The sequence below is a fragment of the Ixodes scapularis genome, unplaced genomic scaffold (genome assembly GCF_016920785.2).
Source record: "Ixodes scapularis isolate PalLabHiFi unplaced genomic scaffold, ASM1692078v2 PGA_scaffold1__304_contigs__length_218370807, whole genome shotgun sequence".
Taxonomy (NCBI): domain Eukaryota; kingdom Metazoa; phylum Arthropoda; class Arachnida; order Ixodida; family Ixodidae; genus Ixodes; species Ixodes scapularis.
In genome coordinates, this window is record NW_024609846.1 from 117028816 (window position 1) to 117054944 (window position 26129).

At 45.5% G+C, this 26129-nt stretch overlaps 1 protein-coding gene across 1 annotated transcript; it reads right to left on the minus strand.

The window, feature by feature from the left end:
* Positions 1–2808: 2808 nt before the first annotated feature.
* On the minus strand, positions 2809–16135 carry LOC8028331 (N-alpha-acetyltransferase 35, NatC auxiliary subunit). The gene is made up of 4 exons (XM_002410838.5): positions 14985–16135; positions 8271–8604; positions 6397–6798; positions 2809–3912 (listed from the first exon to the last, which is right to left on the minus strand). The coding sequence occupies exons 1-4, from the start codon at positions 16097–16099 to the stop codon at positions 3577–3579; spliced, it is 2187 nt and encodes a 728-aa protein (XP_002410883.1). The 5' UTR covers positions 16100–16135; the 3' UTR covers positions 2809–3576.
* Between the last annotated feature and the right edge of the window lie 9994 nt (positions 16136–26129).

Below are 26129 nucleotides of genomic sequence, written 5' to 3' on the forward strand. Positions count from 1 at the left end.
GTCTTAAGATATGATTATTGTTGTTCAAGACTAGTTTCAAAGAAATATCCAAACATGTAACTATGGGCAATTATGCCCTAAACTTGGTAATTTTTTTTCATCTAAATTGTTTGAGGTATTGCATATAAATTAACACCACAGACAGCACATATCATTACCATCTGCAGAATACAAAATAACATTTATTGTTTTTTCCACGTTGAGTAATAAATGAACTTGCGGGGAAAGATTTCTAAAATTGTTCAAATTCAGCAAGTCATAAAAAAAAAAAAAATTACTATTATTATTATTATTTTTTTTTTTTTTTTTTTTTTTTTTTTTTACGTTTTTGGGATGTGTTTCTTTTAGCCTGTACACATTTTGGTAGGAGGAACCTGTTTCGTAGTTCTGGGCCTCTGAGTATGCAAGAATACAACACTTCCGGCGGGTTCTTTATAGTTTTTCTTTTTTCTCTCCAGCTTTTCATTTTGGTATTTATTGTAATGTTCATTTATTTGTTATTTTTTACCAATGGCACAGTTATTTAGGTCGAAAAGACATAGCTTTGATCTTCCGAACAACCGAGGATGTGACGAGTAGTGCCTTCTGACAATGAGTTTTTAACAATGACCCTCTATGCAATCTTTTATGCAGTGAAGAGCGACAGTAGCTATACATATGCATAAATAATTTTAGATTAAAATAAGCTCGACCATGCCCTCTTTCCCCGTACTGTTTTCTTTAACAGTCCGAAATATCTGGGGGGGGGGGGGAGACTGGAGTCCCCCCCCTTTCCCCCCGTTTTTCCTCTTCCGACGCCACTGATATGGTAGAACGCTCCTTGACCTCAAGTTGTGTCGGCTTCTGTGCTTTTTGCTCGGCGTTTCTTCCGTCCCGGAAAATAACCCTCCAAAGCAATTACAAACTAAAAAATTGTCAAGGTGCAGGCGAGCTAGTGTATGTTGATCATAATGCAAAATCCTGAGACTGGGAATGAAATTCGAAAGAAATCGTGTAAGAAGAAAGAAAAAAGGGGACAGGACGTCTCAAACTCGGCTGAGTTGAGCTTGAGACGTTGTCCTGTCCCCTTTTTTTCTGTCTTCTTACACTTTTTCTTTCAAATTTCATTCCCAGAGCCGAGTTTGAGGCGTTGTCCTGTCCCCTTTTTTCCGACTTCTTACACTTTTTCTTTCAAATTTATTCCGTCTCAGGATTTTGCATCATGTACAAACTAAACTTGCTATATGCCAGCATCACTTGGGCGGCGTTCGATCGGATTACTACCAGCGTTCAAGGGGGTAGGGAGGCAGTTTGCCAGATCGCTTCAAGGATTTTCTGGGCCTCAACCACTTGCCTGCCCCTGGCCGTTTCAAACTGGATGAGTATCGTTAAACAGTGCGTTCGTGTGATCACTACTTTGTGATGCACGTTAAAGACCCCCCCTCCCAAGCTGGCGGTCACTCTGCACTGACAAATATTCCAGCACATCCGGGACACTCGTCGTCTCATTTCATTGCCTGACCAACTACGCGCAGTCTAAATATCACATCCAAACTTTTCTGAACCTGATTTCGTGAAAACGTTAGTTGAAACTGAAACTGTGGCGGAACATGAAAACCGGACTTCTAACTTTGCGCACTTGGACTTCAACGAAATTGGAAACCTTGGAAGTTGTTTTTTGTTTTGTATTTTTCTAATTTAGCCCTAAAAGAGAATCGAAACCTTCGAACTTTATGTAGAAAGAAATTCTAAATCTTTGAATTTATCGAACTTTATGTCTTTGAGAATTCTAAACGTTGAAAGTTTTCGAATTTTAGATCCAAAGAAATTCGAAACATTCGAATCTCTCGAATTTCAAATTAGGGAAGTTTGAAATCTTCGATTATCGAACCTCAAGTAAACAAATATTCTAAATAATCGAATCCGAACTTTTAGAAACCGTGAAAGCTTCTAACTTTTTCGAATTCGAAACTCCACAGATTTTGAAAGTTGCAAATTTTTCTAATTCAAACCTTCGTACGGTCAAAAATATTGAAATCTTTCGAATTAGAACCTCAGTACGGTTTGAAACTATCGAAACATTTTGAATTCGACCCTAGGGTGGTTCACGGCATCCCTAGTTAAAATAGAGGTGCCTCTAGAAATGCGCTCCCCAGTTAAGGGGATCAGCTGGAAATTGATGGCTCATTTCGTCGGAGTTACGTTGCTTTTGGCGCTTTTATGACACTTCAGAAATTTAGTATGGTCAAGGGCACAAAAATGGAGCCACCGGTTACAACAGCGCAAGCAGCACATGGTTAATTTTTTGAGCGAGCCCTTCGAGAAAGGCCGCACAGCCTTTGAATGTTCTGTCGCAGGCGGGTAGAATGCTCTTGCGACAGAGCAACGCAGCAGGTGACTCCGACGAAATAAGTTGGTGATTCGCAGCTTCCTCCCCAATATTGTTGTATAACTGAAACATAATCGGCAATCAGTAAGCCGCCTGACCGGTTCGGCTAGTGACCTCCCCACAAGAGGAGGGTGGGGTATGCCCCAACACGTGAGGGTCAGTTGGAACGGTAGCTGCAAGGATGGTACCCTTCCACCAAAGTTGGGCCCTTGCACGGCAGCATCATTGTTTCATTGCGCATCGTTGTCATTTCGCTTTATTTCATTGCGCATCGTTTCAAGGAAAATGGCCAATCAACAGGCCCTTGGGGGCTGTACCAGGCATGAGGAAAAACACTTATACTGCCACCACCTCGCATGTGTGTTACCATGCATGTGAAAAGAAGGAAGCACTTTTGTGGGTAAATTCACTATTTGATTGTTCTAGATAGAAACTGAAGATATGGATAGCAACATAAACTTTATTATGTACCACAAGAATGTTGGATTGTAGCTGGCAGTTCAGTGTAGTTCACGCATATGGCACTTCTTATATTGTACATACTATGAAAAGTAAAAAGTGCTTGGCATCTGAACAGTGTTTCAATGATTGAAGTGGGAGACCAAGAGTCAGATTGGGCTCCTTTCGCACCATCAGAATAGGAGGAACTTTAATTTGAAGTTAAGCTGCCTGCACCGAACAATGAAAATTGAAAAGAGAAAGTAAGACACGTAAGCTTGCGCATTTGTATTAAAAGCAATATTGATGTACTACAAAAGAGACGGTGATATGAGTACATCCCTCATTTTTCCCTCGGTACTGCAGTCTCACGATTTCATTGTGAACATATAAATATTTTCTATCGTATAAAATGATTTACAGACGATGATGAGGAGGTTCTTTGTTTTCAAATCGTTCACGAAGGCATCGACAGGCAAACGCTCTGGTCGTAACTATGTCTGAAGGATTCTATAATTGAGCAGCACGCATCTATTTTAATTTGTATATGAAGCTGCACAAAGCCTTCCTATCTAAATTAAGCAATATAATTCATTAGAGAAAATTCGTACCACCTGGCAGTTCCTTCACAAATTTTGGTGCACCAAACATCCATTGTATGTTTACCTTCAAAGAGGTCTCTCACTCCAACCACAATTTTCGGGCACCTTCACCCTGCAGAAACGGCTGGTAGTTTTTCTAACTTCCGTGAACCACGGATGAAGTGTGTCTCAGATGCGTATGATGGGGAAATTCTTGTGCTGACTGAAGTCAAACTCGGGCAGACTGGACGAGTTCTTCTTGTGGCCGCTGAGCAAGAGCTTGACCACAATGAAGTTTGTCTTGGACACCTTCATGACGCTGGTAAGCTCCTCATTAAGGTCCTGCACGTTGTCAAGGAGCATGCGTGCATTCTGGAAGCACTTGCAGGCGGCCAAGTACATGTCCTCGGGTGTCGGGGGCGGCTGGTACTTGTACGGGTCCGTCATCTCCCGGTACTGGGCATACTGCACCGGTGGGGGCGTCAGGATGCTGTTGAACGGGGCGAACCGGTGCTCGTAGCGGACCTGGGAAGAGTAGGATGGAACTCGAAACAGGCTCTATAATTGCATTACGTGTTTGCTTAGATAGTGGTAAGTTATCCAGTCTGAACCGGTGTTTGGCGTCCGTCTCCGGTGTAGATCAGAAATTTAGCCAGTGCAGTACCGCTGCTATCCTGAAGTCTAACGTACAATACAGCGCTCGTCCAGATTGAAACGGGCTGGGGTGGGGATTGAACCCAGGATCCCCGGGTTGTGCAGCACGAGCTTTCGCTATACGGGCTCCGTGTGTTTAGGACACCCGTGCATCAAATTCCAAACAGTATGGACAGCCGATAATGAAGGCGCACGATTCTTCTCGCAAATTCTGGCACCCTCATAGACAGGGTTGTAAAGTACCTCGGTACAAGTAACTGGAAATCGGTATCTAAGTACTTTTGTTGTACCTGAGGTGCAAACCTAGGTACTTTAATTTCCTGGTATCTGTATTTGTATCTTAGGTATTTTTTCCAGTAACTTGTAACTAAGTGAAGCTACTTTTTACAGGTACTTTTCTATTCACTTCATCAAAATGGTAGAAACTATGAATCTTGAAATATTAACACACTACCATGTGCCGTGATTAATGTTGAGTTGGGTACAGCATTGGAGGCACCGACTTGATCGAACGACATTTTAGCGAACGAAGCCCCGCCTATGATGTTTCATTGAACGACACACTTTAGTGAATGTAAGTGTTCATTTGAGCGAACGGTGAATTAACTATGCCGTTCTAGCGACACCAATTTATTTAATCGCTTCGGAACTCCGTTTAGGGAAAATAGCGACCTGCTTCCTTCATCTAAAACTGATTTCATTGCGTGTTTGAAGTTCCTCTGACAGCTGTACAAGGAAGGAGATAACTTGAACGATGTGCGCAGTTTCTGTTGCCCGTATCTTGTCCTGGTGGTGGCACTGTTTTGCCATAAATACAATATGAAATATAATTGGAAATAAATTATAATTACAATCGTAAAGCAATGTAACATTGCGTATATAATACAGTTTCCACTCAATAGATCGGACTCAAATTTTGCAGTTATCAAAACTGAGAAAGTTCCGAAAGAAAAAAAAACTCATTTTTCTTCTGGCTAACGAAAGAAAAAATAAAACGAGGAAGCTTGAAGACTTTCGCTCGTCGTCGTGAAGGTTAGGTGCATATGCACTCGACTCATGCGTTTCTTCATGCGGCTGACGTCTTCTGGGCCCATCGGCGTAAGCACCGGCTCTGAGGGCAAGAACGTCAATAAGTGAATTTCGGCGGATTCGGTGTGACATGGTAAACAGTGGAAGCTGTGGCCTCGGTGAACCAATTGGAGCGTGGGGACAAGGCACGTGAGGACTCAACACCGATGTGGACATCGCATTGGCACCAATAAAGCACATTTATCGAACTCGTTTTTGGGTGTATCCTTAGCATAAAAAGCTTTACTTCCAATATATTTTGACAAATTTGGGGAAAATAAATAGACAGTATCTTTTAAGTAACTGTACCTAGGTGCATCTTTAAGCAAATACCTAAGTACCTTTTCGTATGAGTAACTGTATCTTGGGTACATTTTTTAAGTAACTTTTACAACTCTGCTCATAGATAATTTGAGAACTTCAGTGAACTCGGTTACAGCTTGCCTGGTGGTCATGTCCCATCCTGATGCCCCGCAACAAAGTTACCGCACCATTAGCTGCCCACCTCCTCCCCCTCCAAGCACCGCAAAACTTGGAGCAACACCCCTAGATAAGAAAGTTGTAGAGCTGGAATTTCCACGTTGCCCACCGGCGGCTAGCGTGGTGCACGGATTGGACACGAGCGCTGCGTCGTCGTTCGACCGAGACCAGTGCTCGGTCGGAAAGGACACGCGTCCCAGCCAAATGCAGAAGCAGCGGTCGTATCCAATGTGTGCCCCACGCTGGTCTTCTTTAGGTGACATAGAAATTGCAGCACTATGGCTTTGATACCTATAGTTTGTTCCCCTTTACGTGCTTGCAAAGCCAAAGCCACAAGCTCAAACGTGCCACCTTGAAGGACGCTTGCGCCGTACGAGTGCGTGCCCTAGGCAGGGACTTTGAAAGCTTGGGGCGTACCCTTGCAGCTTCTGCTACGCTCGCACCTGAAGTGAAAGGAAGAGTTGGGGAGGAGACTCAACCATCGCACCCCTAGCAGCCAATTTGATAACTGAACCCATGGAGGACAACACAAACTATTCGTCTGTGTTTCTGACATGGCGCTCGGCCAACGTGGCCGAATGCTATGTCGGCACTGGGCCGGGGCTCGTGTTCGGTCAGCAAAGCGCTGACCGAATGCGAGTTCCTGTGGAACGCCGACGCAACACTTGCATCATTTCTGTATTCCGTGCCACGTGCTCGATCAAGAAAGATGACGAGCCTCACATTGGGCGAACGCCGCGCTCTGGAAAGCAAGCCGGACAGGGTGCCTTGTACAATCGAACCTCCCTGCCATCCGGAGCCACCCACCTGCTCCTTGTCGAATTCCGGGCAGGGCCGCCGGAGCTTTCCGTCGAGGGTGAAGCCCACAATGGTCTTGTAGTAGCCCCCGCAGAGGTTCTGGTAGGCCTGGCTGACAAATATCTCGCGGCTGTGCGGGCAGGGCTTCTTCTTGCGCTTGCCCTTCTTGACGCCCCGGCCGGCCTTGCCCTGCTGCTCCGCCCGGGCCTCCTGGTCCATGAGGAAGGTGTCCGCCCGCGACAGTGCCGAGATCATCCAGCCGTACAGGAACTCGTACAGGTACCAGAAGATGTAGCCGTACTCGTGCGTCGAGTACAGCTCCAGTTCAAAGCCCGACAGCAGGTACTGGATCATGGTCTTAAGCACGTGGTGCAACACCCAGGTTGTGAAGCAGGCCATGTGCTGCATGACCTGCGGAAAATATTGTCCCTTTGTTACAAGGTTTTTAGTGCTCAGTTTAACCCGAACCGACCGCCAAAGCACAAGCAATAGAGCGTGCCCTCGCCTTTGGCCTGTTACAACCTTCAACTTTGTTTGTGTGTCACTACACTTTATGTAGGTGGCCCAGGTCACAAACCAGGCGCTGCACGTTTTTGACCATCGTCGGTTCGCAAAACAGATGACAAGATCAGCAGAAGGATGCAGTAGATGCCTTTAAATGGCTAACTTGTTACTATGTATGTACTTGATTCTTATGAGTGGAAGGTTAAAGGTAAGTTCTTCGTGCATAATGGGCTCAGAAACAATTTTTTAATAACTACTTAACAGGGAAGCTATGACAGAACTTTTTTGCAAGAGGGAATTTAGTGTAACTAAAACAAATGCGTGCAGACTCCCTGCACTGATGCTTTCTTGCAGTGTGCCAGTGCACTTGTGATAAAGAACTGTATTAAAATGGATGGTGGGCTATTGTTACACAAATAAAAAAAAATTATCTCCACAGCACATGATCTAGATCCGTAGCTAGCCTTCGGCTATGGATCTAGACCTTGTGTATTTGTATCATTTCGTTTATGAACAAGACAAGAACATGAGGTATTTTACGTTGCTATCAAATCTTATGCCCTTTCCTTTATGTCTCATTCCTAAAAAAAAATATGGTGATTAAGTGTTTCCAGGAAGGTAAGCAAATATACAGGTCTGTTATATCAAAAAAACTATTCTCTATCAAAACTTTTCATTGAATAATATGACATATGCTATGAGGAAGCACAGCTATGTCAGTTCATTATTTTGTCTGCTATTTTTTATTGTTCTTCGCACCTCTGACAACAGAATTAAGTATCCCACTCAAAAGGGCAACTCTTTTGAAAAAAAAAAAGGTTTTCTTTGTTTTTTCAGCTACACCTACAATTTGCTGAATGGGGCTTGAATATGTGCAAGGAAGCTTTCCTCGCAAACTGAATACAAACCACTCTCGATTCTGACTTAAAGCAGTCTTTCAAGGCATTAAAAAATGTGTAGCTCGGTGTATAAATGAAGGTTTCATATGAAAAGTACTCTTAACTTGCATAAGTCACGTTGAGTCACTTCTCTTATCCGCCACTCAAATGTTCCATAAGCAGAATACATCAGCGATATACACGCAAATCTTGACACTGTGACTCAAATGTTATGCTGTCATGTAATGTCACGTGACAGTGTCAAATGACATACCGTACCGTTACACCACGGCCCGACACTCAATGTTAATAAACATAATAACATTGTTGACATTACGATATCACACGCCACCACAACTTCCCCATGAGTCTCGTGACACTGTCACCACCCAATGTTACTATAGATCTAATAATGCTGTTGACACCGTGACAACATGACTTTGCACTGCGAGTCGCGTGATGACACCGTGCCGCGCGATGCAGCAAAGCGAGGGAGCCGACCTCGAGCTTGACGGAGATGCTGTGCAGGACGGTGTCAAGCCGGTCGGCCTCGTCCTGGAGCACGGCCAGCTCCTCGAGCAGGTGGGTGAGCTTGTCCCGCTGCCGTGCCCGGTTGTGGCCGCAGATGTGCACCAGGGAGGTGAAGGGGCGCACGCAGTGGGCCAGGAAGGCGTCCACAAACTCCCGAGCCTGCTGGTGGGAGGACAGGGCCCCACGCTGGGCCAGCACGGGCGGCCGGATGAAGGAGCGCACCGAGTCCTTCAGCACCTCCACCATGGTCAGGCTGCCCAGCACCCTGCCCGGCGAGGGCAGGTACAGCAGCTGCACCACCGACCTGCACGACGGCTCAGTCAGTTTGGGCCGGGGTTGTCCTAGGAAGCGTTAGTACAGATTGCGCACAACTGCGGTTGACTGCGTTGGGTGACCCTGGAACTGCATATTACGGGAGCGAAGGTTCTTGTGGCATTTGTGAGATCAAATACGCTACTATTCATGAGAAATGGACGTTTATAACATCCTCAAAAATATTTTTTAAAAAAATGCACAAAAAAAAAATTTATATATAGAAATGCCAAGTGTTCCACAACTACTCAATAGATGGCACCAGTGCGCATTCTTTCGTCGTTAGAGAGCCTGCATTACGGTGAGTGTCCAACCGCTCGATCCGGGTCACGTGGTTTATGGGCCACGTTTGCAATTTGAGCGGCGAGGAGCTGACGAAAGTGATGATCGCCCGCTAATGTCTTTGCCTTTTCACGGTTCGAGCTGGACCCTCTCTACAATCTAAGCTCTCTGCTCGTCGTAAGAGATTTCGAGAGGCTTTAAAACATAGGGTCGTAAGTAGTCGCAAATATACGAACGGTCGCGATCACTCGTAACTGCTTAAGACGCGAGAATGCAATGGCCACTTCTATCTAGTAGCCGTGGAAATGGAACGTTATAAGCGACTATTTATAATAGATAGTATGTAAATTTTATCTCGCAAATATACTGCAAAACCTTCAGCCTAGTTATGTGCAATTGTAAAGTGTTTCTAGGGCTGCAGGATAGATGGCATCAGTGTGCCAGTGTGTCCTCTAGTGCAGTGGTTCTCAACCATCGACGCTTCAGAGACCCCCTCTGGGTCGACACAAGTGACGAAGGATTCCATCCAATGAGGAGAGTGTAAATATCAGACGACTAAAACGACGAGAGGGTAAACGAAGGAAACTAAATGCGTACAAACCACTTTGCAGCTGTGAAGCCGAGAATAACCAACCCTACTCGCTTGGCACACACGGTTTGGTCTATCTAACCTTGTAAAACAACCAGCACAAAACCCAACAAAAAAAGTTTCACTGGTTGGCTTAATTGACAGTTGAGGTCTTCGGGGACCCCAAGAGGCCTTCAAGGGCTCTGAAGCGTCTGCGGACCCCCATTTGAGAACCGCAACCCTATTGCGTACTAGTGTTCTCTCATAAGCATAGCAAGTCGTCGTAAAGCAGTCGATTACACTCAAACAAATCTGTGAGCCAACCCTAAGGCATTCAGTACCAGCAACACTGAGAGCCTTGGGACAGTTACTGTATGTCCCTAAGTCTCAACCCTGTCCCCCAGTGGGTTCGGTGCAGGGGCAACGCCAACAAGGTTTGACCAGAGGAAAATGGCGACTCCCTCGCCGGGGGGAAGAGGCGGGGGGTAATGGTTTTAGTTTTTTTGCCTGATCCCCCAAGGGTCATCCTGGTGATATCCCACACTACCTGGTGATAGTTACAGGGAGAAAATTGGTTAAAAGGTGGAAGGAATCAAATGTTTGTCTAGTAGTAGGGTACGTTGTTGGGCTAGTGGTTCTTGTTGGGTTAGAGCTTGTCCTGTATACTTCTTGTCCTTGTCTTTTAGAGCGCAGCTCTTAGGGGCCCGTTCCCGGCTTGAGCGGCGTCGCCGTCGGCGTCGGCGTAACCGCAACCCTCGTAACCCTCGTGAGGGTTACGGGGGTTACGAGGGTTAATCTCATGAGGGTTACCCTCACGAGGATCACGAGGGTTACTTACCCTCGTAACCCTCACGAGGGTTACGAGGGTTAGTTACCCTCAAAAGGGTTACCTTCACGAGGGTTACCCTCACGAGGGTTACCCTCACAAGGGTTAGAAACCCTCGTAACCCTCGTGAGGGTTACGAGGGTTAGTAACCCTCGTGACCCTCGTGAGGGTTACTAACCCTCACGAGGGTTAGTAACCCTCGTGAGGGTAACCTTCACGAGGGCTACCCTCACGAGGGTTATGAGAGTTACCCTCACGAGGGTTACTTACCCTCGTAACCCTCACGAGGGTTACGAGGGTTAGTAACCCTCGTGAGGGTAACCTTCACGAGGGTTACCCTCACGAGGGTCACGAGGGTTATGAGAGTTACCCTTACGAGGGTCACGAGAGTTACCCTCACGAGGGTCACGAGAGTTACCCTCACGAGGGTCACGAGAGTTGCCCTCACAAGGGTTACTAGGGTTACCCTCTCGAGGGTCACGATGGTTACCCAGGTCAAGTGACCCCCCCTGGGGTCACGTGACCTGGGGATACCCCCGAGGTCACGTGACCCCCCGTTGACGTCATAGCCACTGATGACGTCATCAGTGACGTCACTGATGATGTCACCGGCATCCGCATCGTCATCGTCATCATCACTGATGACGTTATTAGTGACGTCACCGGCATCCGCATCGTCATCATCATCACTGATGGCGTCATCAGTGACGCTACTGATGACGTCATCGGTATCGTCACGTGGCCCCAGGTCACGTGACCCCCGCGACGTCACGTGACGCCCCAAGGTCACGTGACCCCAAGGTCACGTGACCCCCCGCCCCCGAGGTCACTTGACCCACCCCCCAGTACCCTTCCCTCCTCCTCCTCAAGAGCTGCGCTCTAATTCGGCGTTACAGGGAGTTGTAAACGGCTTTCATTTTTTGTGCTATTTTATATGTTTAACTAAAATGTTTGTCTTCTTTAGACATAGGCTAGGTGGCGCAAGCTACCGCCCGCTACAAAGGGTATATATAGCCAGTAACATCCATCCATCTTTAAGCTCCACTCTTGTGGCTTGTGCAACAGGAGGGACAAGAAAGACACTGAGGCAAGGACAGAAGTAAAACAGGCGGTTTTTATGTCCTCACTCTTTCCACTGTCAAAAGCCGACTAAGGAAAAGATTATTTCATATGTCTTGATTTGAGCAAATATTTGATGAATTTCATGTGCATTTTTTTAAAAGATAACTTGAACAGCTCAAAAACTGCAAATTGCAGAAGTTTTGTGAGCTGAGAAAATTTAAAACTTCAAAAAACTTTAAACAAACTCTAAATATTAGTTTATATTTTTTCTTTTTTTCTTTCTATTTTTTTTTTTGTTGTTGTGAGTTTTAACAAATTATAAAATTGTTTAACTCAAATCTCAAAATGTATGCATTTTCTTTAATCGACCATAGGTGATGTTTATTTTAGAAAGTTTCAAAATAATTTGAATTATAACGTTGTAGAGCAAATTATATTTCTAAACAATCCTAACCTTCCTGAAGAAATTTTTTTTATCATAAAACACTAAATTTTTCGTTTGTTTTTTCTTTGAAAACATGTGTGCAACCAGAAAAAAAATGAGTCTCCTTTTTGCTTTTGAAACCTCTTTCCTAACCATTTTTGCACTGTCACAGAGATCAAATTTCAGAATTGAGCATGCATACTGTTAATCAAGTGAAAACATTCATTATATCTTGTTTCCCCTTGACAGGTGTTACATCTACTTAAGTTATTCACTCCTTTCATCAAATTAAAATTTCTAATTAAGAGTGACTTAAAGGGCAAGAAACAATAAAATTATGCTGGCTATTATCACTTCATTTACCTCTATTATGGGGCACAATCCAGGTCACACAGCTGTGTTTTTCATAAATGTATTCCTATTTAGGGTGCAGTAAATGGAACCTGTGTGTGTGGGAGGAAAGGGGGGGGAGTTCTGATGGCCATCCTATATGAGTACTGCTCTCCAAATCTTGTTGCAGCGTTCCTCTGGAGAAGAATACATCTTCCTGTAGCCATGACAGGGCTACAGGAAGATGCCCGAGCTAGTTGATTATAGACCTTTTCATTTCAGTAGTTGCCTGACGGGTGGGTAGAGGGCGCTGGCGCACTCGCCGCCATTAGGTTGCTTCAATTTGGTCGGTTTCGGTTTCAACGTGCACGCGATTGTAATGCTGTTTCATGCCACTTTCGATTAATTTTGCGATATAAATTGCTTTCCTGTAGCACACAGCGAATGAAACAATAGTATTGAGCCACCTGGCAAACCACAAAATGGTTTTGAGCCTAAATTGCGATCTTTTTTTACGAACACGATGTGCGTCTGATTCCGTCCATCGTTAACTTCGGCCAGGTTCGGCGGTGAAACAACCGCGCTGATGCACAGGGAGGGTTACCATTGTCCACGGCCATACCCGCGGACACTAATTTCCAGAAGAAAAAAAAAGAAAAAAAGAGCAGGACAAGCACCGCCTGCAGCGTGCGTTCGTTGCCTGCCGCCGTACTTTGGCTGTGCGAGCACCGAGCGGTACAAAAGGTAGATAGCTCGCACTCAAGTCCGATATTGAACTGATCATCTTATATTGCAACAGATTATATTGCATGAGTGCTTAGTGAAAATCAGGTCGACAACATCATTAACAATCTGCTGTGTCACCAAGAACAGATCAACTGATAAGTTTACTGTTCGATGTTTGGTATTCATACACCAACCTTTTCTAACTTCGAGACTGGAAACGTCTTTTATAATGACTAGACAATTTTCATATAATCACGTAGATCATATAAAAAAAGTGATATTGTCTCGGCCTGTTTTATTTAAAGAAATTAAGCGCTTGAGAAATATTTTGATAGACCAGCCTAGGGTGACTAGAAAATTTCTTTAACTAATAAGTACTCATTAACAGAATTTCAAAATATTGGCCTTATGAAATAAACTTTTTGTTATATGGACATTTGCTGACGACGTTCTCAAGGTATGAGAATGGTGAGATAAGTGAATGCCAGACTTCAAATACAGTCCGATATTCATCTTCCGTAAAATTTGGCGAATGAAATTGAAGAGCGCAAAGGAAATGATCTCCGATAAGTTTGGCTGAAGTCGGACGCCAGGCGCCACCGAATGGACCTGTGTAGAAAGCTGTTCACTGATTTGAAACGATACGCTTTGCACATTTCAACGTCGCCAGCTACTGAAAGTAACTCCCTATTCGCCGTCAACAACGGGCTGCACTCGGGGGATTTTCATGCAGAAGGATTCTTTTCGGAGTCACATTTTGTGAATCATAGACACTATCAAGCTGTCTGTGACAGTTTCTTACGCGGGGAGTCAAAATATTTGTGTTGAAACAAATTAATTGAAACTGCAGGATTATATTAAAAAATGACTTAAACAACTGAAAGACTATGGACATGGGACCAAGCACGATATACAATTCCGTGGAATTCATAAATAAACCGATAAAGCGAATGCTTATATCACACACGCGATTAAGAACGTAAAACAGATATAGGGTTGATATTGCGAACAAACAAGTTGCCTAATGTTAAGGTACTATTATTTCTAGCATAAAAAATAATTCAAACTAAACCTTTTTTCTCGCGTCTTGTCCACAAGTTCCTTAGTGTAATCAAAAGAAGCTGTTTTCGATCTGTTGTAACTACAAATCACCATGCTTTCTAGAAAAACACGTGGCTAATTACGTTGAGTGTTTTTGTTTCCTTCCTTGCCACCAATGCGCACTCATATATATACTTGCATTAGGCTTCCTATTCCAAATGTTCCGCCCTTATTAGTAACCAAACCTCAGTTCTCATAAGTTAATGGTATTTGAACTCTCGAGGCTTTCTTCAAGTCATATATGTATTCAATGTGCGCAAGTGCTAACGCTGATTCCGGTTCCTATAAAGCCTCCTCACACGTATCCCGCACGCCGACGGTAAAAGATATTCAAAACGTACGTGTTACAAAATTAACTACAGAAGTTGGCCGCATAATGATGTAATGCAACTGCATGGTAGGTATAAGTATCGGGCGACACTTTACGGAGTAAGGCAAGAGACGGGGTGAAACGCGACGAAAAGCACGAATTCAACGCATCCGCCAATGCGCGGACGGGAGAGCGGAGCATCAAGTTGAAGCAACCTAATGGCGGCCGCATCACGTGATTCCAAGATGGCAGCGCCCATGCGGCGGAGGGTGAAAAGGTCTATACATTGGGAAGTAGCCTACACGGAGTCTCAAACAAAATATATCTTCGAAAGGGGCAACGCACTCACCCTGGGTCCCCTCTAGCACTGCCCGAATCTTAGCAGTGCGGGTTCATTTACAGAAACTTGGCGGGTGCCAACGTTCAGGTGCTGGTTTGTTACCTTGTGAAGATGACCTATTTTACATATCTCCAGTGCCTCTGCAAAGGTTCCTTTGATGCACGAAGGCACAAAGCTTTTAGCCTCTGTGCCTTTGGAAAAACAAACAGGTGCCTTATGCATGTGAATAGGACATTTGTGGAAAGGGGATATCTTGAGGACAAGTGCAAGAGAACCGTCTGCGCTGCCAGGAAGGTAATTGAGAAAGGTGCACGCACAGTACCTTGACCCGAGCCAGACAAATGGGAAGGGTCAACTGCAATGCAAAGACACTTGGGCAGAGACGAGGCTGCAAGGTGTTCACCTTGAGAGGACGCACGGCCAGGTCTTGCTGAACTCGCCCAGAAAGTCGATGGCAGAGTGGAAGGAGGTGCAGTCCACGATGCGGCACACGTGACGCAGCCGTCCAATCAGCGCCTCCAGGTAGTCCATGGTGTCAGCGCGCGGCTTGATCTTGGTGTAGCGGGGAAAGGTGGGTGGCAGGAGCCTCTGGTTGACCAGCGGCTCGAAGCCCATGACAGTCGGGTAGTCGGCGCGGTTGGTGCCCTCGGCCTTGGGGTCCGGCTGCACACCGAGTGGGATGGTGCGGCGGAGAACGGGGAGCACCTCGAGGCACTGCTGGAGCAGGCGCTCCACCTCCTCGACGCCATCGCTGCTTTTCTTGCTGAAGATGATGAGCGCCTGCTGGAACAGGCGACAGAACTTGATCCGAGTATACACGGCCAGGGCCTCCTCGTGTTGGGCAAACTGGGCGGCGTCCAGGTCTTCGCCAGGCTTGGCCCTCGTCGACTTGACCTTACGCGACAGCTCTTCCTCGACCTCCTTCATCATGCCCGCCGCCCGCACCTCCGTCACATCGCAGGCCAGTTTGTAGCCGTACACCACGGGCTGGAAGTCTTCCTCTTCGAAGACGGCCGCCTTGTTGACAAAGTTCTTTATCGTGTCCACCATTTTGAGGATGCATATTGAGAAGGCCTTCATTACCTTGTCGTCGATCATGTGGGGCTTGTGGAGGTAGAGGTTGGTGAACACCGTCTGGGCCAGCGAGTGGCCCTCGAGCCAGGTGACCAGGCACGCCAGAGTGGAGTCCATGATGCCGATGTGTTCACTCGTCGACAGGTCCGCCGTCTTGAGGATCCCGGCCGCCAGCGCCTGGTCGAAGTTCATTACTTTTTTGTTGCCGAAGTTGCACATCATGCCAGCATCCATCTTCGGGTCCATCATCTCGATAGCCGACATCGCTTCGAACAGGGTGAACATTTCGTCGTGTAGCAGCTCGCCCAGCTGGAGTTCTCGGGTGGCTTCTTGGAAGTCGAGCGTGACGTTCTTCCAGTTGTAGGTTACCGTTGGCGCCTCATTTTTGCAGCTGATTGGGTTTTCTCCCGCAGGATCCAGAAACGGATTACCTTCGCCCGCCATGTTTGACTCCACGCACGTCTGTGGCGCCGCCTGTGAATTCTACGTGGTAGCGCAAAAAATAAATTTTTAGGTGGTTGAGTAATAGAGCGTGTTGTTTTCTAATTTACGAAAAGGAAAGAGGAACATTGAAGACTAACAGACGAGACAGGCCTTGGAGCCCCCCACCCCACGATTGTATCTTTGAACTCACTCTGAATAATCCTGTCTAGTACCAGCGAACCACAATGAAAATTTGGTCACTTTGAGCCCTACATGTATTTTGTTTGCCAAACGTCCGCTTCGTGTTACTTCACCGAGCAAAAAACAACGAAAGCCTGTCTCGTCTGTTTGTGTCTGTTTGTCTTTAATGTCCCTCTTTCCTTATCGTAAATAAAAAAAATTGGTTCGCATGAGAACAGTTTCGGTTTCGTATTTTAACGAGTTCTCAAAATCTTCATATGCAAAATAGTGAGAGAGAAAAAAAGAGAACAACTTGTAATTATTAACAAGAACGTAATTAGGCACAACGCATTTCTTTTTTCTAAAGCATGAAATGCTTTTTAACAGTATACCCTCCGCACCACACCCCCCCCCCCCCCTTTTTTTTTTTTTTCAAGTTTTTGTCCGTCCGTCTGTGCATTCCTGCTAAATTTAGCGGGAAAATCAATTTCCCACTAAATTTAGCGAAAAATTTGACGTCCCGTGACGTGGCGTTACGAAACCTACAGACAAATACAGTTTTCCCGCTAAATTTAGCTGAAATGTGACGTCACGTGACCTACAGACCAAATCAGTTACCCCGCTAAATATGGCGGGAAAATTGATTTTACTTGACCTACGCACCAATTTTCGCGAAATGTGGCGGGAAAATTGATCTCACGTGACCTGTAAACGAATAGACTTGTTCCAAAAATTCAATACTCAAAGCGTCCCATCGCGGCGAAATGCCACGTAGTGCACTCTGGGAACTAGTTGGCCACTCAGTTTCGGTTTCGATTGAGGAACTTCGAATCATGCTATCACGCTGTGACCGAATGCGTAGCTTGCATTTTCGATTGTCCGATTCCCGGGTGTATCTCAAAACAACCCATTCTGATTTGAACCCTTCTCGTTTGAACCCATTCGCAAAACGCCCTTCGCGTTTTAACCCTTCGCGTTTCAACCCTTTCTCATTTATACCTGTCTCATTTGAACTTATTCTCATTTGAACCCTTCTCGTTTGAACCCATTCGCAAAACGCCCTTCGCGTTCTAACCTTTCGCGTTTCGACCCTTTCTCATTTGGATTCGTCTCGTTTGAACCCGTTCTCATTTGAACGCCGTATTTCAAACCATTCGCATAACGCTCTTTGCGATTTACCCTTTTCTTATTTATGCCCTTCTCGGTCGAACCCGCTCTCATTTAAATTCTTATTGTTTAATTAAACACCGGCTCAAAACATGTGCTTGGCGTTTCAACCCGTATCGCTTAAACATATAGTTTGACAATTTGCGTGTCATCTTTTTTTAGAGTGCTCTTGGAATTTCAATCAGTCTCTCTCTCTTTCTGTGTTAATAAATGAATAAAAATAGTGGAGATTTTGGCACTGTTAATATCAGTGCCGGCTACTCCATAGCAATTGTTATGTGATAAAAAATACCCAGATCTAAAACAAGATAAGCACAAACAAAAATCCCACCAGAGTTGCCATTGTACATATTATTACAATTCAAACATGTTCGTGGATCCATTTTCGTGGTCTACCTGTGCCAGTGTTAAAGGGATACTTCAACGAAATTTGAAATATTCCCGTCGTGTTCAAAAATAGGTTGAACATGATCCACAATATCCCTAAATGACAATCGCACGTTTGTATTTTGAACCTGGTGGCTGTATTTTTCGTTATAAACGGCCCACTCTGGCAAGCGCTCGGAGAAGGCCCAGCGGAGACCACGTGACATCCAACGCAATCGTGACGTAGGTCGTCTCAAGACGAGCAAAGCTACGGCGAGGCTGAAGTCGAGAGGATGGCCTAGTCGTTCAAGCCACCGAAGCGGCTGCTTTTGTTCAAATTTTGAGTGACGGGATAATCTTCTATAATCTTGTAGGGGGACAATAGCGACTTCTGCGACACACAAAAGGCATTCTCGGGAAGAGGGGAGTTCCTCCTGCCCCTCTTCTCTCGTCGTGGCCGGAGGCGAGACAACCTCCGTCACTAGCTGTCAAGGTTAGACGAGCATTAAAAGCGAGGCGTTAGCGACATCCACCAGGTGCTCTTTGCTGATCGTTTAATTCGTTTTAAAATTCCTTTTCGTGACTTTTTTAACAAGATATTGGTATGTTCGATTTGATGGTGCTTTTTTGAACACAAATAGACCAAAAAATGAGCGCCGAAATTTCGTTGTAGTATCCCTTTAATGTCATGTTCCACACCGAGGCTAACTGGCGGTCGCTTACCGCCCGCACTGGCAGCATCACAAAGCAGCAGCCGCGGCGAGTCTCTCGCCCTACTGTGCACCACATCGCTCACAAAGTGCCGCCGCCACCACTCCAGAGCACCACCAGCAGGGAGCGGCCAACGATCCTGTGCCCACCCCCGCGCATGGATCATTTTAACTCTTTTGCGTAGGATTCATTGCATTCGAAATGTGTTCACAGAAATGTTTTGTTTTCCATACCGTCACGTTACAGGCGATTCGCAAAGCATTACGCCATTCAAACCGTATGGCTAATCGTTAGGCTCCTGAACGGCTCTTCTCAAAACAAATAGTACACACCATTTTTTTTTTTTTTGCCGCAGAATCAGTCATTGCACCTCAATGCGATCCCATGCACGGTCAAGCTTTGTTCTGGAGCTTTGTTCCCACAAGCATTATCAACGCAGGTAATTGGTTAAACTATTTAAGATGATCGCAGCAACAAAACACGGAGACAATGCCTTCTCCTCAGAAAGTCACAAAGGGAGATCCCGCCATTGGCAAACTAACCCTGCCGCGTTTTTTTTTTTTTTTTTTTTTCTTGAAATGTGTGGGTGCGATGTTGCGTGGCTTTTGAGGGCTTTCTTACCAGGCACAGAATTTTTTCTTGATTTCAGTCGTGAATCGTCGGATGCAAATTATGCTCATCTGGCATGCCCTGCGAGAATATTGAATTATATTTACAACCGGTGTCGGAGTGGTCGTACAGACCTACGATCATTGTATATTTTCCTATATGTCGTCCGTCATGCCGTGGATTGCCATGCACTCTAGATGTCATTCTCCAAGAAGCAGTTCAAGGCGTAATAACGCTTCAGGTGCATGGACTTCATCACGTCATTGGTTACTTATATCGGTTTCCCGTGAGTGTATGCTGAAGTTATTGCTTTTCCCTAGCCTGATCATGTAGAGACGGTCAAATTGAGAAAATAGTTTTGAGAATGGTGAAAACCAGAAAGTATGTTTTTAACAAGTTTGAAATGAGAAGAAAAGTCTTTTTGAGAATGGTCAAAACCAGAAAGTTTGAAAGGAGAAGGGTTAAAATGAGAAAAGTCGTTTTGAGAATGGTCGATACTCGAAAGTTTGTTTTGAGAACGGTTTAAGTGAGAAAGGGAGAAAAATGAAAGTTGTTTTGCGCTGGGTTGAAAAGAGAAGGTGAAAACGAGAAAGTAGAAATGCGAACGAGTTCAAATGAGACATGCCGGATATTGTGCCTGCGTGCACCCCACCCCACGATTGTATCTTTGAGCTCACTTTCAAAAAAACGATCCCACTAAGCGTTCCACGCATGCGTGACGCCGCCATCACTGTAGTTCATAGGAGGCAGGCACCAGTTCACGAGGCAGCTCGTACCGCCTCGTGCTCTGCTCGCGCAGGCCTTCAGCGGGGTTGTCGCGCGTGCAGAAAGACTACATCTCCCACGATGCATGGCGGCAGCGGTGGCGTACTCAAACTAGCTGGTGAGATCGGTCTATTATCCTGTCTAGTACCAGTGAACCACAATGGAAATTTGGTCACTTTGAGCCCTACACGCATTTTGTTTTCCAAACGTCCGCTTCGTGTTACTTCACTGACCAAAAAACAAGCCGCATCTTCACAGGATACTCGCAGTTGAGCTCAACATTAACGCATGAACTTTTAAGGAAACGCAATAAATTCGCACTCACTACTGCACATAAGTTACTATGAAGTCCTCCTCCGGTCATCATAAATCTCCCACTAAAATAGTATGCCGATTGGAGATTAAGTTTTCGCAAACGCCGAGATCGGCGAGCTACGCGAAGTCCCTAACAAGCGTCTCCTACTCCTCGCGGAGCCTTTTTGGATGAGCCAATTTACCAGCGCCCAAGACCTGCGTCTGAACGGTAGTTCTGAAATTATCTAGGTATACTCACTCAGAAAGAAAGAAAACATATAACAAAGCTTATGGCCATTAGCAACCGCCAAATGCGCATGCACTTTTTTAGTTCATTTGGCGCACCGGATTGGGGTTCACGGCGTATACACTGTCCGCCGAACTGTGCGACATTCTTCACGCAACTGCTCGACTGTTTATTTCTTCGAAACTGTTTGTATGTGTGAATGTGCCTATATGATTGCGGGATAATTTCATGCGATATTGAATTAGTCGAATCCAAGCGTGTAGGGACCTCACTTTGTGCAGTGCTGCGGGTCAGTACAGCTATAAAGGGATAAGAAGTGTTCGATTTTAGCTTTTCAGCGCCGTCTCCCAGTCGTACCTCGCGTACTCGGGCGTATTAAAAAAAATACAATAATTTAAAACAGGTAGTTTCGCCAATGGACGCATAAAACAAGTAACAAACTTGCTGACCAGCAACGCCAATGTAAAGTTGCGAGCTCGGTGTACGCGAACTTACTGGTTGTTAAAGGGACAATGAAGGAAATTTAGGAGATCTTTTTGGCGATTGAACTGGGTTCCAGGCAGGTCTCAGGCCACGTTGCCCAAATTTCAGCCGAAACCGGCGCTTGTGTGCCGCGCAAATCAATGAAACAGTCGCGGTAATAATCGTACCGGGATCGACTGGGGCGACGCCCCAAGAGTTGCGGGAGAAGCGGAGCTCACGTGACCGATGCGGGGCCAAGGAGCGCGACGTCACAAGAGACGCGTCAGCGATTGGTCGAAACGAGAAACGTGCCCTCGGTCACGTTTTAGTTCGCGATTTTTAGAAATACTGTTCTAATTTCCGCTTGAATAACCATCAAAAGTATAGACCGTTCCATTAGGGTCATAGCAGAGAGGGTAAAAGAAAAAAAAAAAATGCGCTCCCCCTCTCACCCCGCACGTCGTCCGCTCCGCCGAGTGGGCAGTACCTAGCGTCCGGCTGGCGTGCAAACTCTGTTTAAAATCGCATCATTTTGGAACTTTCAAGCGCAGATGCGCAGATTTTGGTATGCCAGTTGTCGTGTAATATTATGCCAGATAAAAAGACTCACAGGGTCCCATTGCGCTGTTACCTGCGTGCAAATAAAAAACAAAAATAGGGAAAACTGTGTCAGATTGGCCGGTCTCTTTGGCGAAAAGAAAATCCGGTTGCTGTACCTTTTTTACTATACAAAAGTTCGTACTGGTGTAGGCCTTTAGCGAGCATAAGTGGAAGTCTGAAATAATAAATAAAACGTGCTCTCCTGCCGCAATACAAGCAGTGGTTGAGGGTAGTACTGCCGGATGACTCAACCGCTATTTAAGTAACAGAAAAAAGATATGCTAGTTGATCATTTAGCAAAATAGAACAACAGAGAGCTATAGGCTGATTTCGGAGTAGCCACAACTATTCTAAGAACGCGAACCACTTCACAACGGCAGCCACGAGCGAGAGTTAGATGTTCGTAGAGCCCGCCGATACAGCCCAAAGATGGAGAACGGCAACCTCCCGGTTTGTCGTCTGCTAGCGGAGTCGGGCGCGTGCCCTCTCTCTCGTTTTACCCCGCCGAACCCGCTGAACTTCCCGGATGTGTGGAGAGGGCGCTGCGGTCGAACAAAATGGTGCAGCCCAGAGAGCGCTAATTGGAATGGTCTATAAATCGGATCGGAAATGATTACTAAACCGTAAATAAAGCAGCATCATTGTTTTTTTTTGTTTTTTTTTTGCTATGCTGGACGCGAAACCGGCAACGAGCAACTATGGGCCAACAAACTACAATTAAAAAAGAACACGGTATGACGGTACTCGAAAGATTTTGCAAAATGGTAGCTGTAGATGGCTGTTCTAACGGTCGACTGAAGACCAGTATTCGTTCGGGCGACGCTAGTTTTCACGTGTGGGTAGCTGTTCGTGTTCTTTGACGACAAAAAGAGGACGTCCGCGGAGGAACCGGATCCCGGAACGGCGGGATCGTTGCCGCTTTCCCTTCGGCATCTCCCCCGCGTCCGTCCTTCGGCATGCGGGCCGCTCGCTGCCGGCTGGGCGGTCTCCGTCGGGTGATGGCAGTGGCCGCCACACACGTACTCCCGTTCCGTTGGTGTTCGGTCACTGAACGGAAGCTCGAACTCGCTCGCGAGAGCGGCATTCGTCCATGTTGACAGAGTCGGCGCAACGACCGCGCCACCGCGCTGCTATAACCCACCGCGATAACCAGAGTCTCGATCTCCCAAATACTACCGATACCGACTATTCACACTTGACGTCACTCTCTACGTCACCTTCGTTTTCGGAGGCCCAGAAACGAGTCTGAAGATGGTTCAGTTTCGGTTTCTTTACTTCTTTCGTCGGCACATAAATACGCGTCATAAATGTCTACAAAAAATTGGGCGGCATGCTATGTTCCCAAGAAGCATTAAAACACCATTTAAAAAAATTAAATAAAATCGTCTTCATTGTCCCTTTAAAGCGTGTTGACTGGCACACAAGCAAGATCCCCGAGCTTCGCAGCGTCGAGTACTATACCTCGAGACGCTAAGAGGAAGGCTCGTGTACAAAAATAAACAAGCATGTGTCAAAACAAGCTTTACGTGTGCTTCGGGCTTCTGCTAAAGCTTCGAGGTCTGGTTATTTAGGTTAGGTTAGAGACCCAAAACGATGCGCTGGGGACAAGGAAACATGAGATAACGGCTGTTTATTTCATTTCATTTCATTTATTATACCCTTATAGCGCCCGGTAGGGGCTTTCATTAAGGGGGGGGGGGGGGGAGGGGGGGGGGGAGGCAAAAACAACAATACAGAATCAAGTCAACAAGAGTTAGGAATCTTTTACTCCTTCCGCTCTTTTTTTACGTATCGTGAAGAGTGGCAATTGCGGAACGAAATCTAATGGGCTCATTTAATGTCACGATGTCGTCGGGGTGGGAATTCCAGTAACTGTAAGAGAGAACATTTGAAAGTGTTAGTTCTAAGAGTGGCATGCTGAAGATTCTGTGAGTTGTCTGTGCAGTTAGTCCTGTGATTTTAAGTCGGCCAGCAAGAAGGGGTATATTAGTTTGTTGTTCTAGTGTTGTTATACTTGTACGGGTATGATTGCGGAGAACGAAGCGGATGGCACGGTTTTGAATGGCTTCTAACTTGTCAATAAGATATGACTGATGCGGGTTCGAAATGAGAGATGCGTATTCCAGCTTGGGACGAAGAAGAGATGTGTAATCCACGCTCTGTGTATGATCTCTTCTCGGCGTGTCGATCGAAATCGAAACCATGCCGCTCTCCTCCCTGGACAACTATAGTTCCCAGAGTGCAATGCGCGCAGTGTTGCTCGCAGGGATTTATGGAAGTAGTCTATTAAGTTTCCTCACTAAATTTGGCTCAAAAATTGATGTCACGTGACCTATAGACGAATTCAGTTTCCCCGCTAAATTTGGTAGAAAAATTTATGTTACGTGATATAATACCAATTCAGTTTTGGGGGAAATTGATGTCACGTGACTTGACACCAACAGACCTGTTGCAAAAACGTACAGCGCCACGACCCTCGGTAGAGATCAAGCGCTTTCTCGTTGCGCCTCCGCGACTGCGCGCGCGTCCCAGCAGCTACCGACAGCAGTGCAGCCGTTGCGGCCATCCCGCCCATCCGCCGAGACGTACGTCGTTGGCAGCGTACCGTATCCCTGGAACCGTAAACGCATCGCGACAGGTGAACCTATTTGAATACGTTATTTGTCGTAACTTACCTTCACGTATTGAAGTGTCACCGAATCCACTTATTTTGCACCGCAACCGTGGCAGGTTTCGAGCAGCAGGTTCGACAAAGCGTTAGTATTAGGGATGTCGCGAACCAGCCTAGGTTCGATTTCGAGAGGTTTCGATACTTTCGAAGCGAACTGAGGTTCGAAATCGAAAAATTTCGATATTTTCATACCGACCGAGGTTCGATTCCAAAATTTGCAACTTTCAATGACAGTGGAGTTTCGAATTCGAAAAGTTCGAAGCTTTCACGGTTTTTAAGATTTCGGGTTCGAATATTTCGCATATTTGTTTACTTGAGGTCCCATAAATTTGAAGTTTTCGATCTTTCCGAACTTGAAAATTCGAGACTTTTCAATAATTTCGCATTTCCTCGGATCTGAAATTCGAAAAATTCGAAGATTTCGAATTCTTTGGATATAAAATTCGAAAGAATTACGAATGTACTTGACTTCAAATGAAACCGTGCGCCGGTCTTTCAAAGGTGGACGAACGTCGAACTTTTACCCTAAAAGTTCGAAGTTTGTCGAACTTTTGACATGTCAGGAATCGAGAATTCGAAACTTTTCGATTTCTCTTGATAAATAAGTTCGAAAGTTCGAAAATTATCGAATTCCTTAGCGTAGAAAATTCGAAAGGTCAAAAGGCTTCGAACTTTTTAGTGCAAGAAGTTCGAAAGTTCGAAAATCATCGAATTTTTTGGTTTATGAAGTCGAAAGTTCGACAAGCATCGCATTTTGCAGCGTAATAAGTTGGAAAGTTCGAGAAGGATCGAATTTTTTAGCGTCATAATTTCGACGCTTCAAAAAGCGTCGAACTTCTTAGTTTAACATCTTCGAAAATTCGACTTCCGTCGAATTTACTATATAGAAAGTCGAAAATTCGAAATCTTTCGAACTTTCCGAACCGCTTGATTTGATAGTCGAAACTTAGATTCGAAAAAAGTTCGCGGCATCCCTAGTTAGTATGGTAGCTTTGGTGCAGCAGGCGACAGAGCCGGTACAAAGGAGAGTGATGAAAAGGGGCAGCCGTTGGCTCGTCGCTCGTCCCACTCCGCTGCTCAAACGTTGTTGCCATGGTAACCTGCGCCTGCTCGCGTATGCCACGTCGTAGCGAGAAGAGAGACATTGGGAGGGGCATACCGAGGACAACCATCCCATTATTCGTCGCGCGGCGCGTGCGGGCTTTTAGAATTTTCGAAAAGGGTCTATTCAGTTTTCTCGCTAAATTTGGAGGGGAAATTGATGTCACGTGAACTATACACATACATAGTTTCCCCGCAAAATTTAGTGGTAAAATTGAAAATTCTAACTCCTATGATACATTTCACGCATTATAGAACTTTCAATGTAGAAGGTCGCCGCCAATTTTCAGAGCGCAGCTCTTAGGAGCCTGTTTCCGGCTTGGGCGGTGTCGCCGTCGCAGTCATAGTCGGCGTATCTGCGCGTTGTATTATGGGACGTGTCGCATAATGACGTCAAACGTGACGTCACGAGTGACATCCCTAATGACGTCACCGCGCGTTTCATTATAGGTAAATTTCCCCCGCTAAATCTATCGGAAAAACCACCCCGTAAATTTAGCGGGAAAAAATCTCCGCAAAATTTAATTGGAAAATTTCACCACCAGACTTAGCGGAAAAAAATTCCCCGCTTGATTTGGCGGGAAATTTTCACTGCTAAATTTAACGAAAAAGTTCTCCGCTAAATTTAGCAGAAAAAGTTCCCGCTGAATTTAGCGGAAAAAAATCTCCGTCAAATTTAGAGGAAAAAATGTCCCGCTAAATTTAACAGAAAAAAATCGCTAAATTTAGCAAAAAGATTCCCCGCTAAATTTAGCAAAACGATTTAGCGGAAAATTCCTAAATTTAGCGGAAATAATTCCCTGCTAAGTTTGGCGAAAAAAATTCCTCGCTAAATTTAATGAGGAATTTTTTTCCGCTAAATTTAGCGAAAATTTGCC

Excerpts from the sequence above, each read along its gene's own strand:
- LOC8028331 (XM_002410838.5), bottom strand. The coding sequence starts at position 16,099 with ATGGCGGGCGAAGGTAATCCGTTTCTGGATCCTGCGGGAGAAAACCCA. Across the intron at positions 6,799-8,270 it reads GCATCTCCGTCAAGCTCGAG|GTCATGCAGCACATGGCCTG; the intron begins GTCGGCTCCCTC and ends TATTTTCCGCAG. Across the intron at positions 3,913-6,396 it reads CGGAATTCGACAAGGAGCAG|GTCCGCTACGAGCACCGGTT; the intron begins GTGGGTGGCTCC and ends TACTCTTCCCAG.